Source organism: Hylobates moloch, unplaced genomic scaffold (genome assembly GCF_009828535.3).
Source record: "Hylobates moloch isolate HMO894 unplaced genomic scaffold, HMol_V3 SCAFFOLD_11, whole genome shotgun sequence".
Lineage (NCBI taxonomy): Eukaryota > Metazoa > Chordata > Mammalia > Primates > Hylobatidae > Hylobates > Hylobates moloch.
In genome coordinates, this window is record NW_026652286.1 from 58,717,681 (window position 1) to 58,734,835 (window position 17,155).

Here is a 17,155-nt window from a genome sequence, read left to right on the forward strand (position 1 = left end):
AACCTCTCAACAGAGACATTTCGATGCCTTGCTTTTGTCAGAGTGAGGATAAATGTCAAGTGCCTGGCACTCGGTAACTACCTGGTAATTTCAGCCACTGTAACTGTTATCAATAACCATGAGTGTGAATATAGGCTGTCATTCTTAATGAATTCTTTCATGGTTTTCATCATGTCTAGTAACGAACCCTTTTGTGCACTTTTCTAGTAAGATACCTGGAATAGGTACATCTCCAACACTTCATATCAGTGCTCAAGATCTGGCTCCTCCAAGGAGAAAAAAACAAGTATGACACCCACCCCCTCCCTTACAGAAAGCTGTCCTAGTGGGGCTTACTACCGCCAGTTACCCCAGTGATTTGGTTAAGGCCTGTGGCTGGAAGAATCCATCACCTATCATGGTCCACAAGCCCTCAGTTTCAGGTGGCTCTGATGGCATCTCTTCTGTCTAGGCATCTAGATGGCATTGCTAGGGCACAGGGGGCAGTATGAGGCATGTCTCCTCCTCTGTCAGTGCCTCTTGCTAATACCCTTCACCACTATTCCCCATTCCCCCTCAAAAGCCCCATGTGTGATTGAAGAAGTCAAGCTTCAAGGTGGCCATGAGAGATGCTTGAGGTTTAAGCACTTTGGGAATCCACTGGCAGCGTTGGGGCAGATGGGCAGAAGAGATAAGAGAGATCCGGTATAGGACCCAGTGTCAACCCACAGACCCTACTGCAAGCATTTGAGGGAGCACGGACAGTGATACCTCTGCTGTCAGGAGGAAGATCTCATCTGGGATGTGCCGGATCCCGCCGGCGATGACTCCCAGTGCCACCCCAGGGAACACGTAAGCATTGTTTCCCTGCCCAGGAATGAAGGTCTTGCCATCTTCCAGAGTCACACTCTTAAAAGGACTTCCACTGGCAAAAATCCCTCGGCCCTGGAGGCAGGAGGAAAACCAGAGATGAACTTGGAGATTGGTTTGGGGTAATAATAGTGGCCTATTCTTATCTTCCAAATGTTGGACCCTTCTTCATCCTCTCCCAAACGCCCAGCACTGTGCTGAGAACATGGCAGGTATTTAAAGCACATTTGTCATTTGACCAGAAAGCTCAGCCCTCACCTGTTATCTAGCAGCCAAGAAACTGCTGAAAGGTGATGGGGTTCACAGTACCAGTTTTGTCACCTCCTGGCAGGGCCAACCCAGGAAGTGACAGGATGTGGCCTAGAGTCTACAAGTGCCTCAGGTTTTGGGTTCTGGTCAGCTCTGTGTTATTTAGGGTGAACCTTGAGCAGCATAGCACAAAGTTAAGAGCTTGGGCTTTGGAGTCAGACCTGGGTTTGACAGCCAGCTCCACTCCTTATTAGCTCTGTGACCTTGGGCATGTTACTTCATCTTTCTGAAACTCAGTTTGCTCATCAGCGATGTAGGAATATTTTTCACCCTCATGGGGTTACTTATAGTAATTGTTACTATGTCCTCTCAGCCGGGGGAAGGAAGGACTCCCCGCTGACCTCGGTGACCCGGTAGCACTTCTCAGCCGTGCACTCGGCCTTGCTGGTGGGGTTGCTCAGGGCAAAGATGATAGGGCGCTCGTGGAAGGAGGCCATGTCCCTCAGAATCTGCTCCGTGAAGGCTCCTGCGATGGCAGCAACACCTACAGGGAAAAGGGGGGTAGTGGGGATGCCTACTGTCTATAAACAACCCATTCCTCTTCTGCTGGTAGTGGTGGGGGAACTAGGAACACCATGAAAGACTCGGTCTTGGTCCCAGCATCTGCCACATGACTGAGGTGCCTGAGACCTCCTTTTCATCTCAGGGACCACTGGTCCACCTCAGGTCCCTGCCAGTTAAGCTGCTCCTGTGAAGGCATTCCTGGGCATTTCCATGGAGAGTGAGCTGCTCCTCAGGACACAGGGAGATGCCAGAGTCTGCCTTGGGAGAGAAATGCCCATCTCATTGTGGTTAGAGAGACCAGGCCAGGTGTGGTGACTCATGCCTGCAATCCTAGCACTTTGGGAGGCTGGGGGGCAGTGGGGCAGGAGCAGATCACCTGAGGTCAGGAGTTTGAGACCAGCCTGGCCAAAATGGCTAAAACCTGTCTCTATTAAAAATACAAAAATTAGCCGGGCATGGTGGCGGGCACCTATAATGAATGCCAGCTACTTGGGAGGCTGAGGCAGGAGAATCACTTGAACCCAGGGGGCGGAGGTTGCAGTGAGCTGAGATCACACCATTGCACTCCAGCCTGGACAAAAGAGCTAAACTCTGTCAAAAAAAAAAAAAAAGGACAGAGAGAGAGAGAGAGAGAGACAGACCAGCCCTGCACTTTTTCACTGCATTGTATATTTCTGCATCACTGAGCCCTAACTCTGGTGCCTTAGTTCTATGGTTTCTATACAATAGTCACTCAATAAAAGTTTGTGGCATTGAATTTCACATGGGATAGGGGAAAGAGCTGTTTCCGTGGGTTACTTAGGCTTCCTAGCTGAGCCTCTGTCTCTCCATCTGCAAGTCAAGCGGGTTAGCTGGGCTGGGTAGTGGGTACCCTCCCTCCTCCTACCTATGATGGCTGTGGGCTTCACCAGCCTCACCACCTCCTCCAGGGAGTTGACTTCAGGATGGTCTTGGACAAACATCTCCTTTTCATGGTTCAGGTGGCTCCTCCCCTATAGGAAAAGGAACACAGAGCAGTTGTGGTCGTGATGGCCTGTTGGGTAGGAGTACAGATGCATTTGGAAACTCTGAGAGTGTTTCCTGCTGAGCCCCATGCTTTGGTTTGAGCTGTCAGATGTTTGGGGGCCCATCTTCTTGACTACATTTCCTGGCAGAACCTATGGTGGGACCTGAGTGTGACAGTGGGGTGTGTGTGTGTATGTGCGTGTTTCTTTAACCCAAACCACATATGGAGAATCCATAAAGAATTTATTTGAGCTGTTAGGATTATGGCTTCCTGGGCCAGGACAGAAAGGCGTTTGGGCAATGCCTGAGTCTCACCAAGACCCTTTGGCCCAAGGCATCCAGCACCCAAGCTCAGTTGAGGGATGGGGACCTGTGTCAGCCAGGGTCAGGGAGCTAATTTGAATATGCTTATAAGAGCCATTAATTCCCCTGTGAATAATACTAAACTAAGCTCCAGGAAGGTCTTAGAATGACGGGCCATGCCCAACCAGCTCCAGTTCCTTACATTTCTTCAAATGGAAGTTGGTAGGTGACAGGCTGGCATAAGTGCTGGTAAATGGGTTCAGATGCTTTTGATGACTGCTTTGGATTAGCTGGCCTCATAGGAAGCAGTGCAAAGATGTCAGCTTTGAGAGCTCCTTGGCTAGGGTTAATGGAATGAGAAAAATGATGTTGAAAGATGGATAAGAGGGAAGAGTGGCTGTCTCTGGCAGCTTACACCTGTGGCCAGATTATGCTTTGGAAAGACATAGGGGTGGGTGGGAAGAGGAATCTCCAAGGCTAAGTTCCTTCCAGCAGAAATCTGGCCCCATATGGAACAATAGGAAGGTCAATTCTGCTGAGGATCTCTGCCATTCTTGGTCAATGTCCTTATGTACTTCCCCTGTTCTCATCTCTGCCATAATATTTTGTCTCTCACTGACATTCTATGTTAGTGAAGTTCTGGGAATTAAAGCACTGAGTGTAGCTCTAATGGAGGGGTCCTTCAGTTGTGTCTCTCAACACATGCTAGCCGGAAGCTGGACTGTTTCTCTTCATTCATTCTTTCACTCATGCCTCACGCATTAATTATGCACTTACCATGTGCCAGGCATTGATATCAAGACTGTAGTCTAGTGGGGAAACTGGAAAGGGACAACTTCTCTACCATGTGGTAAGCACAATGTAAGGAGCATAGATGCAGGAAATAAGCTTTTTGGAGGGGGTAACATTTGAGCACTATCAGAAGATAAGGAGGAAACTGGGAAGGGGTTAAGGGTTGAGAGTTGGCATGTGGAAAAACAGAGGAGAGCAATTCAGGCAGAAGAACAAGATGTGTAAAGAAGTGGAAGACAGAGAGCAGGCTGCTTTTGGAAACTATGATTTAATGTAGCTGGAGGCTGGTGCAAGTCAGGAAGTGGTGGGGGACAAGACTAGAAGGGGCACACATCTACACACTTGCTTTGGACAGAAGCAATTAAGGCTACTTTGGGATGAATCTTTTGCTTTGGAGCTTAGGCCATTGCCCTCATTTTGCTCTCTATTCTGTTTGAGCAGTTTACTTCTTGGAGACCTCTTCCAATCCAGTTCCTGGGAGCTGTAAGTTGTCAGGAAACCTCCAGGTCTCCAGACTCACAGTACCTTGACAATGAGCCCTTTAGAGTCCACCATCCAGATCTTTCTTGTGGCCTCTGCTTTCGGTACACCTTCTTTCTCTAGGGCCATGACAAGGAGGTGGGCAATGCCCATAGCTGCCTGGAAGGTACCATAGGGTGGATGTTCAGACACAGGGCAAACAGCTGCTGAACATTTATCTGATATCTCACCATAATGACCCCTTCTTCTTTCCCCCACCTCCATGACTCCCAGGAGGCCCAATTAAGTCCTTGCCTTGAGACACCCAATTGTCAGAGCCTAGGCAGCTGCAATGATCACAATATGTCTGTGCTGCTTCCTCTTTTCAGAACCCCAGAATGCCTCCCTTCTTTGATATGCTTCCACCCATTCTTATTCTCTTCCTGGAGCAACAAAAGAAACCCTCAATGCCACATACCTCGCCTGCACCTTGGAAAACAAACACGTGATTGGAAAGCTTGTTCTTGGTGATTCGCAGAGCAGCCAGGATCCCTGCCACAGCAACAGAGGCTGTGCCTGAAACAGAGTGGCCTGAGATCAACCTCTGGCCACAGGCCCCCACCTCCCAAGAGAAGACCCTTGGCAGAGTTCCCCACACCTTAGACTGTGGAGGAACAGGCAACTTTTCTTAGCCTTTATGCCCTGAAGGCATGCAAGTTTTGGTGCAAATCCATGCTCTCTTTTGCAGGTAACTTTTTTGTTGAAGTTGAGAAACAGCTCCTGGTTTGTTACTTGACCCCATAAGATGGGATAAGATAGCCAGGTGCTGCTACCATCATCATTCATAAAGAAATTGACAAAGATAAATATAATGGAAGACAAAAAGAAGCATGAGCCTCATAGAATTATATAAGGACTAAATGGATAAAAACATTTTAAAAAATGAGAACACAACCTGGCCATGAGGCATTAAATGACCATATGGCCTGAGCTGCCCATCTTATCCACCAAGTCATAAGGTTGGCTGTGTCTGGTCACACACCATCATCAAATGGCTCGAGTATGTCTGGAAGGGACAAGTAAGTTGTATAAGTAGGTGGCTCAGATTCATTTGAACCACTGCTACATGACTTCTCCCTGAATCCACATCTAAGGCCTCACTGGGGACTCTTTAAGAGCAGCTGACCAAGGAGAAAAAACTTGGGCTTGGTTTACAAGTTGTTGTGAATAATATGCTGGCACCAACTAGAAGTATAAGGTGGCAGCTTCACAGCCCCAGTAAAAGGTAATGGTGAAGGACAGTGGACATGACTTCAAGTGGTAAATTTAGTCGTATACTTTGGTCCAAGGGATGGTTAGCACTACATTGATTCATGAGCAGTTGCTAATGGTTTAGCTGGATGGTCAGGGACTTGGAAAGAACAAAATAGTAAGATTGGTGATCAGGAGGTCTGGGGAAATGGTAGGTGGATGGACCTCTTGGGATAGGTACAGAGTAAGAGGATATTTGTGCCCCATGTGAGAGTTTATCAAAGGACATGATGAAAACAGTCTTTCAATAATCAGGTGGACAAAATGGCATGACCTGTGTATGTTAGACAGCATCTTTCTTTAGTCACCCAGGGTTTGCTTAATGGACTTATGCATAAAACAGCCATGGTTGTAAGGATGGAGGCTATGCATGGGCTTCCTCTTACCAAGCTGGCCTGATACTGTTACTGTTGAATGATTAACCTGTCAAACACAGAGAACGATGCTGAGCTCCTGATGGGCACCATTCCCTGGCGGGGACCATCCACCTGGTGGCAGGATGATTACAATGGACTACTCCCATCATGGACAGGAAAGAAATCTGTCCTAACTGGAGCAGATATACATTCTGGATATGGATTTCTTTCCTCGTCTGTAATGCTTCTGCCAGCACCATTATCTATGGATGTTTGGAATACCTATTCGCCATCCAGATATATTACAGACAGCAAGGCTTTTAATCAAGGACTTTACTTCACAGTAAAAGATGGGCAGCAATATGCTCATGCCTATGAAATTCACTGGTCTTAACATGTACTCAACCATTCAGGAGCAGCTGGCTTAGTAGATCAGTAGAATGGCCTACTGAAGAATTACTTAAGACTTAAGTTGAAGCAACACCTTATGGAGATAATGAGCTTCTGTTTTATGGGATGCAATGTATGATGACTTAGCAAGCAACACATTGTGTTTTTCTCTCATAGCCAAAATGTTTGGGTCTAGAAATCATGGGGTGGAAGTGGGAGGGGCTCCTCTCACCATTTCACCTAATAACCCACGTACAGAATTTTTGCGTCCTGTCTCTTTAATTTTGTGCTCTACTGGATTGGAGGTCTTAGTTGCCAAGAAGGAAATACTTCCATTAGGATTTACAACATGGTTCTATTGAATTGGGAGTTGAAACAGCTCCCTGGCCAGCTGGGGCTCTTCATGCCACTAAATCAGTGGGCAAAGAAGGGGATTACTCTTCTGGCTGTTGTGATTCATCCTGATAATCAAAGGGACTGTGAGGACAGGGAGGACTATGTCTGAAGCTTAGGGGAGTCTTCTAGAGGAGTGTCTTCATATTTCCATGCTCAATAGTAAATATTAATAAATACTATTGCAACCAAGGATATTCAGGACTATGGAGGATTCAGATCCTTCAGAAATGAAGGTTTGGGTCACTCTACTGGGTAAAGAATCCCAGCCACCTGAGGTCCTGTCTGAGGACAAGAAAACACGGAATGGAAGGTTGAGGAAGAAATTTATAAAAATCATCTTTGACATCATGACTTGTTACAGAAACAAGGAAGGTAGCAGCCATGCATATTTTTCTTCCTTGATCATAATGTGACTATATATAATGGTACACATGAGCTAATTTCTTCTCCCTTCTCCTCCCTATTATTTTATATAAGTTCTGTTGGAGGTTAATTCCACATGTTAGTCTTTAGATAACAGAGTTTTCAAATATGATTGAATTTTGTGAGCTATTAATTCTGCTTAGAGGTGGATACAGTGACTATCTTCCAGAGATAACTAAAATGTCTGTTGGGACATTGTCTATCCCCATATTGGAGAAAAGGTGAGAATGTCTTCATTTGTTGGAAAAATAGTAGAATGTTGTCAGGCATTTTGTTAGAGGTTTTTTTTTTTTTAATTTTAGACAGAATCTCACTCTGTCACCCAGGCTAGAGTGCAATGGTGTGATCTCGGCTCACTGCAACTTCTGCCTCCTGGATTCAAGCAATTCTCCTACCTCAGCCTCCTGAGTAGCTGGGATTACAGGCACCCACCACCATGCCCAGCTAATTTTTTGTGTTTTTATTAGAGACAAGGTTTTGGCGTGTTGGCCAGGCCGGTCTCGAACTCCTGACCTCAGGTGATCTGCCTGCCTTGACCTCCCAAAGTGCTGGGATTACAGGCTTTAGCCACCACACCTGGCCAGAGTTGTTTTTGTTGTGTGGAAGTACACATTTGCCAGACAGTGTATATGGATGCTGAGTATCCAGAAGGGTGGACTGTACCAATTATTGGGTAATTGTTTATCAGCTTCTTTACACTGCTTTGTCTGCAAACCACTTTTCAGCTTTGCCAACTTGCTTTGTGCTGGGCTCTACCAATAGTAGGTGCTAGAGGGAGACAAAGGCTAGATGAGGGGGATAATATGCTTCCCCCCAACCCCAGCATCATCCATCTTGTTAGGATTGCAAGGTAAAATGTAGGACACTTTGTAAAATTTGAATTTTAGATAAACAACAAGATTGTTTTTTGTATAAGTATGTCCTGTGCAATATGAGCATAAATACACTAAAAATTATTTGTTTCTAACACCAAAATTTAACTAAGCGTCCTGCATTTGGTTTCGCTAAATCTGGCAGCCCCACAGCTTTAGTTCTTCAACTCCACGGCAGCAGTTTGTTCCTGAAGCAGAAGTTGAACCCAGTTTGCAGTTTGGCCGTCACTGAGAGAACTAGCCTCATAGCTGCCACTCAGTGACACCAGCGCCACTAACTGCCACCTCCTCTTTCCTTTGTTCCCTTAGCCTCAGGAGTTGTAGCAGATCCTTAGTGTTTCTTTTTTGGCTTTTGAATTCTTTAATAGACAATTAACATTTTTAAAAATATTAAGTGTTCTCTGTTAAAGCAAGTGGTATAGACTCTGATACAGAGAGCTCACAATAAAGTAATCACAATCAGCAACACTCCACGATGGTGAAACCAAAACAAAACAAAGCAAAAGGAAATTAATGTAGGACTATTTATGGCTTATTACATTTGGATAATTAAAAAAATTATTGTCATCTATGCCTGGGAGGGAGGAATGAAAAGTAAAATGTTCCAATATACTTTGTGTTTTAAAGTGCTACAATCTTTAGTGGAGAACTGTTTCCCCATCTAGAGCAAAGGCATAAAATATTTTTGCCCTTTGACCTTATACTTCTATTTTCGAGAATCTCTATATGGAAAAATCCAAAATGTATATACTAGGATATTTATGACAGTGTTATTTATAATACAGAATGGCTGGAAATAACCGACACATCTAACAAAGGAGTAATGATTAAGTAAAGTAGCCAGTGTAGACACAGTAGACTGTTTTATAGCTATTAAAAATGATCATCATGAATATTATACAGCAACATGGAAAATGCTGTGAAGCTAGTCACTAACATCAGATATTGTTCCAAGTACTTTATATGTCTTAACATGAAGACAGTTATTCATTTAATCCTCATTATTGCCATCCTTATTTTACAGATTGGGAAAATAAGGTATGGTTTGCTGAATTGTACAAGATCATATAACAGAGCCAGGATGTGAATCCAGGGAATCAAGCTCTAGGGCCTGTGTGCTTAAGCACTAACCTATGTTCCATTGAGTTGGCTGGAAGGAAGAGAACATTAAGCAGTATGCATATGATGATTCTAATTGTAATGTATCACACACATAGAATCCAGAAGGAACTTACAAAACACTAATGGTTGCAGGGTGGGAGTATGAGTGAATTTTCTATATTTTCTGTTTCCAGTTTTCCAGGTGGCTTATTTTTTGCTAGCTCTGGGGTGGGCCTTCTCCTAGATTTATACTTGGCTCAGTGGTTGAGATGGGGGGGTACAGCAAACAGTTGGTGGCCAATAAGTGCACATTCATTGTGGACATCAGAAGGCGGGACTCTATGCAAGATCATACTTCTCAGAAGATGGGGTGCAGGCACCCCTGTCTTCACACAGCTGTGGCCTGGAGAGAGTGCTGAACTGTTGGCAGTGTCCCAGAGACAGGGCTGAGGATACTGGGACTTCCTAATATCCTTCCCATGGTCCCCAAAGTACGCAGTGTGCACCCTCTGAGGGCCTATGACGTGACAGACACCATGCTAGGCACAGTGGAAGACAGAGATGAATCAAACATGATCCCTGCCATCAGAGAACTCCCAGTTTACCAAAACTTGGGCACAAAACAGTAGAACACAGTGGGTAGTCACAGATCACTGGAAATTGTTACATTCATTTATTTTTTGAGCATCAATTATGAACCAGGCTCAGGTACTGAGGATACCATGGTAACAAAATGGACTGAGCTCATCTCTGTTTGTAAGTAAAGAAATTACTAAATGATTACAAGTGTGATGGCTGTTATAAAACAGTTGTTCATGACATACTTTTTGTTAGTTTATGTACAGAAAAGTATGTTATCAGTATCAACCTACCTCTGCAGTGCCTCCCCGTATACTCCATGTACCAGTAGCATTATTCATTGTTCCCTACACATATCATGCATGTTTATACTTATGTACATTTCCCCTGCTATTCTCCCTATCTAGAAGACCCTTTTGCAGTTCATTATTCCTTAAGACTCAGCCCAAATGATCAGCAAGACATTCCTTGCTACCCCAGGCATCCTTAACCATGCCTCCTTTTCCCGTATCTACTTTTTCATCTAACCTGAATGAAGCTGGGCTATATCATGGTCAGGCTCAGCACTGTACTGCAGTCAAAAGAAACACCAAGCTGACATCCAAGGCAGCATCAACAAGCAATTTAAATAAGTATTTAAATCACTTAAAGAGAGGGCGAGGAGAATTGCATTGTATGATCCTCTCCTGAAATCCCCAAATCCCCTTTGTCCTTAATTTTCTGCAGAGTCCACTTATTATGTGGAACTCCCCATTTTCTCTGCCTCCCTGCAAGTAACTCCATACTTCTTACTCTCCACCCATAAAACCCTCTTTCATTTCAGTTCTACGGAGTCAGAATTTGTATTTAAAAAGATCTCCAGATGACTTGTGTGCCATTCAAGTTTGGGATGCACTGAACTAGATGGCCTCTCTAGGTGAGGTACTAGTTTCCTGCCATTGGCTAGAGGGAGTTTTCTGCTCATCGGAGTCTGTTTCAGGACAGCCTTTTGCCTCCCTAAAAGGAGGGGTTGCGCAAAGCGTTTGCCACCAGATGGCGCCAAAGGTATTCCATCAGAGATGATCCCGCAGACACTACACTCTGGATGGGTCTTTTTCTTTTTGGGTGTCAGCCGTCTTCTGGGGTTATTTGCAGGTTGAATAACTGGGCTTACTCACAGAAATTCAGTGCTGGATGGGGATTGGAGATCATGGCATTTAACAGTTGTACAGATGAGGAAACTGACAGAGAAAGGTGGCTTGGCCCTGTCAGTCACCCAAAGCAAGGAAACCTAGGGGTTTCCTTCCCAGGTTTGCTTCCATCCCTTCACGATCTCTGCTGCTCAGACAGCCCTTCCTGACTATAGTTGAGGGCAGCAGGAGAGGTGTTATGGGGTTTCTCTGGGGAAGGATGGAGTAGGGTGGTAGCAGAGGCAGAGGGAAGTGAACTTAGGCAGTAGATGTCAACATTCAGCTGTACCTCTGGAAGGGGAGGGGAACTCAGAACAATGGGAAATCTGATGGGACAGAGTCACACATTACAATAAAAGGATGCAAGGTCAGCTGCCATTTATTGATCACTCTTAATGTGGCCTTGGCTCTGTGCTATGTGCTTACCAGCGCAGCATTTGCTCAATTAATCTTCCCAACAACTCCATGAAGTAGGGACTACTGTGCTCCTATTTTTTGCCCTTAAAAGTGGAGAGTGAGGCTCAAGGGAAATAGAACTAATCAGGACAGAACTTCTGAATCCTATCACCACCAGGTCTTCAGACCCTTTGCCTCCAATGTCCAAGTACTTGCCTTTCCCCCTGTTACCATCGATGCCTCCCTGCTTCTAGCTAAAGCACCACTTGTCTAATGGATCCCATCATTTTTGCCTACTTGTCCCATTATTCCCACTCCTATTTCCTGCATATTCAATTTTGCCCTCTCTACTGGATCATTCTCATCAGCATACAAATACACTGTAAAACTTCTATCTTTAAAAGGCCCTCCCTTGGTCCTGTATGTCCCACCCTATTTCTTGCTCTCCTTTATAGCCAAACTCTTCTAAAGAGCTGAATATATTAACTGCATCTAGTTCCTTCCTCCTTGGTTCCCATGAAACCCAGTCCAATCAAATGACCCACCTCTTGTCAGGGTCCCCAAGTACCTCCAGGTGGCCAAATTCAGTAATCAGTTCTCAGCCTTCTTCTTTCTTGACCTCTCAGCAGCATTTGGTACTGTTGCCCATTTTTTTCCTTTGGGAAACTATTTCTGCACTTGGTACAGGCCAGAACTCAAGAGGAAAAACAGTGGTTCTTAAGCTCCAAATTACAAAGTTTGGCAAATAAAGTTATCTCCATCATTAACTTGCATTTTTGGGGTGCTCTTAGGCTATGCACTAGGGGTTTAAAACGGGAAAGGAAGCTACTTAGCTGTTTCAAGGTAACCACTCTGAGAAGCCCATGGGTCCAGGGATGTGCTGGAACATGGCTTGTGCCCATGAATGCCATGGGCAGCTGAAAGTGTGGCTGGTTGTTCCTATTCATGATAAAAGAAGTGTTCTTTTTCAGAGGGAGATTTCCATAATTACATTTCCTACAAACTGAGTACTTGAGGTTGTAGCTTCAGGAAATAGCATGCTGAAAATGTAGTTTCTGCTTTTAATAGTCAGATTTGACAAAGTTAAAGGAGTTTCCATGCTGAACAACAGATTATTGGAGGAAAGAATTTACTGCTTTATCAGGTAAGGGAAAACTTCTGACCCAGGCAGCAAGCAGGACAGAAAGAGGCTCTGTCAGGGTCTGGCCACGGTGGCTTTGGAGGCCTGGATCCCTATTGGGACAGAACAACTTCTGCTATGAGGCTACACCTGCTTCCACGATCTATAAGAATTACCTTTCTACAGTAGCTACTGCCATTCATTTATTCATTAGTATATGCTGAGTGTTTGTTCTGGGCCTTCTCTGGGCTAGGCCTTGAATAAATAAAGACAAAAAAAGTCTTGTTCTCAAATAAAACTCTCAAGGAGTTGCCAGCATAAGTGTTCCAAAAATTCAGGTTCCCCTTTATTGGACACCAAGCAAAGGCTTTCTACACTACTTCACTGCAATTTTGTGTCATAAGGGAATTTTCTGGAGTTCCTGGACTCTCTAGAGGGCAGTTCTCTGGCAGATGGAGAAGGTAGGGTTTAGGCCTGTTTTGCCGCAATTTGGAAAGAACCAGAAGGAATGATGATCATCTTCTTGGCTTCTCTGGAGGTTCGGCTGTTGCAACAGCTAAAAGGGGAGATCTCGGAGGAGCCAGATACATGAGATCCACATGAACTTCAGGACTAGGAACAGCCCTGGAAGTGAAGAACAGCCTCAGAATACAGGACTTAGTGAAAAGGAAGGCTTTGGGAACAGAGGGGAGAAAAGGTTAAAGAGACCAGGGGAAGTTCACGGCAGGGGGAGAGATCAAGGAAAGGCCTAGAACTGCTACTCAGTGTGTGTAGTGGTGGTGGTGGGTGAGAGAGAGGGCAGTTGACCCCCAACAGCTGGAAATAATCCCTGGCGTCTTGTAAACAAGACAAACGAGCTGCACAAAGTCTTCAGAGATGAGCCATTCCTGCCTGTCTGCCTCTTCCCTATTGTGGCATCTGAAGCCTGTGCAAAGTCCCCAACACCTTCCCTCTCCAACAAGGTCATCATCTTCCAGGGATGTATTTTGCATTTCTTGGCTGAGAGCCCCACCCCTGGCTCACTTTGAAGCATTCTGTAAAGTGGGTGACCACCGTCCAGTGTCATTCCCAGATCCTGGGGAAGAGTGGGATCATTTAGAGTTCGTGGCTTGGCCCTGGATGCATTATCCTGGGGGAAGTGAAATGAGCCTTTATGGACAAACAGAAAGTAGTGAAGAACAGGAAGAGAATTCTAGGCAGAGGGACCAGCACATTCAAAATCGTGGAGTTGGCAGAAAACTCACAAAAGAGTGACTAGTACAATGGGCTGGAATAATAGGGAATATGTGGGAAAGCGGAGAAAAGTGAGGTGGGGACCTGCTTCTCTTCTCCCCAGAGTTCCCCGGTCCTGTGCTCACATGTGGCCCTCTCCTCACCTCCATCAAAATCTCTGCCTTAAGTCTCCTCTTTCCTTCTTCCCTCCCATATCTGTGTGTCAGGAGCCTGTCAGGCATCAGAGATTTTAGTAATAGGTACCATGAACTGAGTACTGCTACATGCCTGTCACTACCTATACATCACTTCAATCCTTACAACAATTCAGTGCCATAAACGGGTGTTGGAAATACTTATCAAGGAATTGGCATAGGCTGCAACCAACCATAACAGATGCTGGCCTTATAAAAGCACCCTGACCATTCTGGTGGTACTAGCTGATGAGCAGTTGTGGCTGTTAAAACTGTTAAGTCCGTTTTACAGATAAGGAAAGGAAGGTACTGAGAATTTCAGCCACTTGTCCAAAGCCACAAAGCAGGAAAATGGGGATTCAGACCTAGGCTTGTCTTGGTGCAATGTCTGATTGTTAAGCATTGGGCTCACAGGGGGTGCTAATAGCCTGACATAACACACAGGAGCCTGATGGGCTGTCTGGCCTGGAGATTTAGCAGGCTTGGTAGGCAATGCCAGTCCAGGGAAGGCTGGCCAGGTGGAGGATGCTGCAGAGCTAATGAGCCAGTGGGGCTTTCCTGGCTCCAGCCATGCTGTGTGGTCAGCTTGCACGTGGAGGCCAGAGACCCACAGAAACTGGGCCAGCAGCACCCTGGACCTGGCCCCTTGTGTGGCTCTCCTTCCTTCCCCTGTCCCCAGCGTGACCATTCCCACTGTATTTCCCCTTTTAGGCCTTTCTTTCCTCCCTAAGAGCAGAGATGCTTCTCTGGTCCCAGCTGAAACAACAAAAGTCACCTGAGCCTCTGCCTTTTCCAAAATTCCTGAGAGGCTGCCAGCGATGAGTCAGTGCATTGGCAGCTCTGATCACCAAGGACCAGCCTGGGCCTGGGCCGAGGCTTTATGTGGGTCTGGGCCGGGGTGGGAGGCAGAGATGACCAGAAGCCCTGGGGAGCTCTCTTCCCTTCAAGTGCTGGGGCTCCAGAGCCCCAGCCCCGTGGGGTCAGTGATTCTGAGCACATGGTACAGTGGTACTGGTTGGGAAACAGTCAAATAATGTGCCCTGGGCTCCTGCTGTGCACCAGGCATGGCCCTGCTCTCTGGGAGATCAGTAGAGTGGAGCTCCCGAGGATTTAATTCTATCTATCCACTGAGGATGTGAGGCTAGGCTGGTGTTCAGAGTAGGTAGCATGACCCTAGTCTCATTTTCATGTGGGTTGCTCGGTTCCAGCCCCCTGCATGTGTGGTTCCCAAGAAGATTCTGAGGATCCGTCTCCAGCAACCACGTGTGGTGTGATGTGGTTTCTGTTTATGACTATGATTCTGCATTGCTTCCTCCTCCCTCCCACACTCCCTCTCACCCCTTCACTCCCAACCCTCTGTGGTTCTGTGCATGGAGGTGCTCCTCTTCCATTATGAGCATGGCTTGTAGTCTTAAGTGGCATTGCTCCTTACTTTGTATTTGGAGATAAAGGGGGACCATTCCAGCATGGGCTGTATCTGCCATGTTAGCTCATTAGTCCTGGAATTCCTTACCAGTCTTCTCGTTGTCCACTTAACAATGAGAACACACATCACAGGCTTCTGGCCTGGACCCATCCCTAACCAGCTCGTGACCGTGGGCCTCATCTTCAGGTCTGCATTCTGTAGGAGTTAGAGGAAGGAATGGGAACGATGGGGAGGACAGGATGAGAGCAGCAGGATGCCAGGGAGCAGCGACACCCACACTGTTTCAGCAGGGTCTGGAATTTCATCCTTAACGAGAAGACACCCTCCACCACCTCACACATGAAGGAGCAACAAGCAGCCTGATGCCATGGAGAGAGTGGAGAATTCCAAGTCAGACATAAGGGGGTTCCAGTTCCAGCTTTGTGTCTGTCTGGCTGTGTGGCCGTGAGCAAGCTTTAACCCCCTGGGCTTCAGTTTCCTCATTAGTGACATTGGACAGCTGTGTGTGTCCCCCAGTTGGCGGGGGGAGGGGACATTGCCAGGCACTTGTAAGATAGTGAGGATGAAACGCACTTTCAACCTAAAGTTCTGTGTGCATGCAAAATGTTATTTTGTACAGTTTAGGTCCCCTGGAAGCAGATTCTGAGTTATACTGGAGTGTTCAGGATGTTTTTAGGAAGTGCCCTTGTGGGAAGGAAGAGAGGGAAGCAGAATGAGTTGAGGGGGAAGTTGAGCTGTGATGCAGGCCCCAAAGCCTCAGCCAACTCCATGGGGAGCTTGAGTTGTCCCGCACTGAGCTAAAATAGTTAAGCCTTCATATTCCCTCATCACTGGGTGAGGCCGGCCCCTGGTGGGATGGTGAGGTGGCTCTCTTTCTCTGACGCTCTGCATGATGTGCTGACAGCCTTGCTGTCAGCTAGGCAACAAATCTTTCCTTGAAGGAGGATCTGGGTGGCGCATGCTCATGCCCACCTCTTTATGGTTGCTAATGATACGGTCACACCTAAACATCAGGCTGAGCTGATCAAAGGCTGGTTCTTACAGGGCTCCTGCCATTCCAGCACTATTTGCCAGCTGTCCTCATGAGTTCTAGATTGATGGCTTCAGTCTTGAATTTCTGAGAAAAGAATGGGAAATCCCTCTTCTCTTTGCTGGGGGACCCAGAAAATTATCCCACTTTGTTTTGCCTGGGAGCAAAATTGGCTATAGAGGCAAGACACAAAAACCAATGAATGTAAACAAATGGATTGATTTAATTAAAAACAAACAGCTCCATGTGTCTGCATGTGGGGTACACATGTGAATATGTATGAGCACATGTAGAGGTGCTTTTATATGTGAGCACAGTCAATCCTTGAACAACATGGGGTTGAGCTGCGTGAGTCCACTTATACGCAGATTTTTTCAATACATAGTTTTTTAAAATTTTGGAGGTTTGTAACAATTTGAAAAAACTCACAGATGAACTGTGTAGCCTAGAAATATCAAAAAAATTAAGAAGTTAGGTATGTCATGCACACATAAAATAGGGGTAGATACTAGTGTATTTATGAGTTAATCCACTACTGATGTTATTAGTAAGGCTTCTGGTCAACAGTAGGCTATTAGTAGCTATGTTTCCGGAGAGGCAAAAGTTATGCAGATTTTTGACTGTGTGGGGCGTTGGCACCTGTAACCACCACCTTGTTCAAGGGTCAGCTGTACATGAATGATGACCCGGATAACAGGCTGGAGGGGCAGGTGTCCAGTGTAGACATACCCACATGAACAGGTGGGTGTGCTTATGAGGATGTCAGTTTGTGTGTGTAGACATCATTCATATATTCTTAAACATTTATTAGGCATCTATCATGTAGCAGGTGCGGTGCTGGGAGCTGGGGAACAAGAATGGATAAGGCATGGTTCCTGCCTCCAGAAGCTTATTATCTTCTGGGAAGGCAGACAATGCAATACAGGCTTTTGGGGTACAATGAAGTAAGAGAACTGACA

At 45.9% G+C, this 17,155-nt stretch overlaps 1 protein-coding gene across 4 annotated transcripts in view; it reads right to left on the reverse strand.

The window, feature by feature from the left end:
* The window catches only part of ME3 (malic enzyme 3), a 240,380-nt gene that overhangs the window by 13,465 nt on the left and 209,760 nt on the right, over positions 1 to 17,155 (reverse strand). For all 4 annotated transcript variants that reach the window (XM_058446557.1, XM_032167107.2, XM_058446555.1 and 1 more), the window contains 5 exons: positions 4,700 to 4,797; positions 4,288 to 4,401; positions 2,549 to 2,654; positions 1,500 to 1,642; positions 751 to 924 (listed from right to left, as the gene is read on the reverse strand). In XM_058446557.1, coding sequence (XP_058302540.1) covers positions 751 to 924; positions 1,500 to 1,642; positions 2,549 to 2,654; positions 4,288 to 4,401; positions 4,700 to 4,797 — 635 coding nt within the window. The remainder of the gene's footprint in view (positions 1 to 750; positions 925 to 1,499; positions 1,643 to 2,548; positions 2,655 to 4,287; positions 4,402 to 4,699; positions 4,798 to 17,155) is intronic.